Source organism: Triticum dicoccoides, chromosome 4A, assembly GCF_002162155.2.
Source record: "Triticum dicoccoides isolate Atlit2015 ecotype Zavitan chromosome 4A, WEW_v2.0, whole genome shotgun sequence".
In the NCBI taxonomy this organism is placed as follows: domain Eukaryota; kingdom Viridiplantae; phylum Streptophyta; class Magnoliopsida; order Poales; family Poaceae; genus Triticum; species Triticum dicoccoides.
This window is the reverse complement of record NC_041386.1, coordinates 510,620,118-510,622,966: the sequence shown is the minus strand read 5'-3', so window position 1 is coordinate 510,622,966 and position 2,849 is coordinate 510,620,118. Positions and strand designations below refer to the sequence as shown.

General features: G+C 45.8%; 1 protein-coding gene across 1 annotated transcript; it reads left to right on the top strand.

Moving 5' to 3' along the window:
- The first annotated feature begins 1,148 nt into the window (after positions 1–1,148).
- On the top strand, positions 1,149–1,935 carry LOC119289030. The gene has a single exon (XM_037568471.1). It carries the CDS (start codon positions 1,258–1,260, stop codon positions 1,699–1,701), a length of 444 nt encoding a protein of 147 aa, XP_037424368.1. The 5' UTR covers positions 1,149–1,257; the 3' UTR covers positions 1,702–1,935.
- The last annotated feature ends 914 nt before the right edge of the window (positions 1,936–2,849 follow it).

Below are 2,849 nucleotides of genomic sequence, written 5' to 3'. Positions count from 1 at the left end.
AAGAGAAGGTAGGTCGATCTACACGCATGTATCATGTGAAGATCTGTCTTTCTATAATATAATTCAATTTGAATGGGTTGAAATGCTTGAATGTTGCTTGATTTGGGTTTAAGTTAGGCAATTACCAGGGTAATACCGAGCTAGTGGATTAAGAGTTGTGTATCAATCGTGTTACACTGGTTGGACTGCTAGAGATCAGGAGACGTCCTGGTTCAGTACACCAAATTTCGCCGACCATCCTTTCAGTATGCTGAACTTTCTATTGATGGTTTGCATTACTGCATCTCTCTGAGTATTTTATAAAAATCAAAATGTTATATACTATTGTCAATAGAAATCAAATTTACTTTATGAACCCAAAATTTGATTCTATGTAAACTTGTTCAAGCTTGATCAACTTCGGTGTTTGATTCAACCCACTGACCAGCTTTTCCCACCCGCAATAGCTTACTGTCAACTTTCGTCAGGGGGGAGAGAGCTTGATCCCCTGGAACGGAAGCAAGTTACCCGTACCCGGCACATCATCACCGCATCATCACTTGCTTAGCCGTCCATCTCTTGAAGCTTAGCTCTGGCCAACCACAGCAGATAGCACCTATGCACCAGAGAGGGCATCATCTGAACCCATGGGCATATGCACCCACTTTTCATAAAATGCATTTTAAGCACGTTTTTAAATGTTAAAGAAATCAAAAGAAAATATCACGCATACATGTTCGCAAATGTGTGTACGCGGCACAAAGTTTTATGAAAAAATGTCTTTTTGTTTTGCCTTCGCAAAAAAGACAAATTTCAGTGCTTCTAAATAGTGTTTCATGATATAATTTTTTGCCTTTTTTGTACAGGCCACACAAAAAGTTATTTTTCCATGAAACTTTATGCACGCACATAGAACATGAAGACGTACGCGTGCAATTTTTTTCCAGATTTTTTTAGAATTTAGAAATGTGTTTTTCAAAATGGGTTCATATGTACCCGGATTCATTCATGCACTTCTCCTATGCACCATGCCTTTTCCCGGCACAGTTCAGTTTAGTACTGCAAGATGAGGATGTTCCACCGTCCATGAAGGTGAAATTGATGGAACCTCCATTACCACTACCGCTCGCGATCGTACACGTACCTCATAGTACCAGACTACACCTCCATATATAAATGAATCGAGCGGTCGACAGATACATACACGCTAGCCACTACACCATAGGGATTTGCAACTTTGCAAGCAAGCAAGAAAGCAGCTAGCTAGCGAGCTCGACCATGGATGAGTTCACTTTCCCCACTGTCCCGGGCGGGCAGTGCAAGCTCGCGCCGTTCCCTCCGCCGTGGTTCGTCGCCGCCGTCGCGGAGGAGGAGGACGACGGCAGCAGCGGCTCGCCGTGGGGCCGCGACGAGAGGATGGACATGCTGTGGGAGGACTTCAACGAAGAGCTCGCGCGCGCGCCGCCGGTGTGCCCTCTCAGCCCCGTGAGCAAGGGGGGCGGGCTGATGGCGATGACGATGATGAAGGAGGCCGAGTGGTTCTACAGCGACGGCGACGGCGAGGGCGACGACGGCGGTGTGGTCGAGGCGAGGAAGCGTAGTGGCAGTGGCAGGCACATGGTGGTCCGGCGCCGGAGGTGGAGCCTGCTGCTGATGTTCAGGCTGCTCAAGAAGCTCTTCCTGGTCAAGAAATCCAGGAGCGGAAGAACCGCGTCAATCTGATCACACCAGATGAGCTCCAGAAGTCAATGCAGAAATTATTGGTGCGGTGCATCAGTCACTACTCAGTAGTGTGTGCATAGTTGATACTACGTATATCATATACTCTACATGTGTAATTTTGCTTTTTCTCACAAGACTTCTTTTTGGCTGAAGAGTGTATTCCTCTTCATCATCTTTCTCTTGTTTTGATCAACTTGTTCTTCTTGGCATCAGTATATTCCCAACTACAAACAATAGTTTTTCCCTCAGAATCATCTAAATTTTGGCTTTGGATCAAGTGCATTACATGTTTATCAACAGCACTAGGATGACTGAGATCACAATTCCTTGGACATTGCTCTTCGGTTAATCTAATCTTTCTTTGTGACTGAAGCAAGTTGTGTTGGCAATTGTGTTGTTGGCATTGGGATGGGATGAGCATGGCAAAGGTTGTCTGTCACCAACCTCGTAGATGCAGGTGCATCGCCATCAGGAACCCACCTAAATCAAGGAGCCATTCAATTGCGGCACCGTCACCAACATCTCCACACAGCACGTGAAGCAGAAAACCAGACGCCTCCCAAAGTCTCCAGCTTCATAAATGTCGCACTTAACAACACACTGCAACAGCACACTCCCTCTCACATCAGGGTCACCATTCTGCCAATTAGGGATCTTATTATTGATCCCATGCCTGATGATGCCCTAATGATCTTGCTCTGCATGCTGCTGGCCTAATCACAATAACCCCACCTAACATCTTCAGATGCTACCTATTGTCCTGATCAAGTAACATTAACCTGCTGGTGTTACTTTACTAATACTCCTACTATAGTACACTACTGGAGTACAAAGAAGTCAATCATAGTACATAACTCCCTTAGAAAGTCACTTTGATCAAGACCTTACAAGTGAGACTTTTCTGGGCCACGCGAGGTGCCGACACATGTTCGGTCACGATCTGGCCTACTCATGCAGTGTTGGTTGTCTGTGACTGTAACCGACCAAGTGAAGCAACCAGCCGGTTGGTTCCCAGCAACATGGACAGGTTGTGAACTGTATACGTTTGGTGCCACACCAATATGCCATTGTTTGTTGGCTATCCTTCACACACAGACACAGAAATGAACCATTGTCAGATCACAACATGACCTTCTCTCTTGGTTCAA

Coding starts and splice junctions, on each gene's coding strand:
- LOC119289030 (XM_037568471.1), top strand. CDS start 1,258: ATGGATGAGTTCACTTTCCCCACTGTCCCGGGCGGGCAGTGCAAGCTC.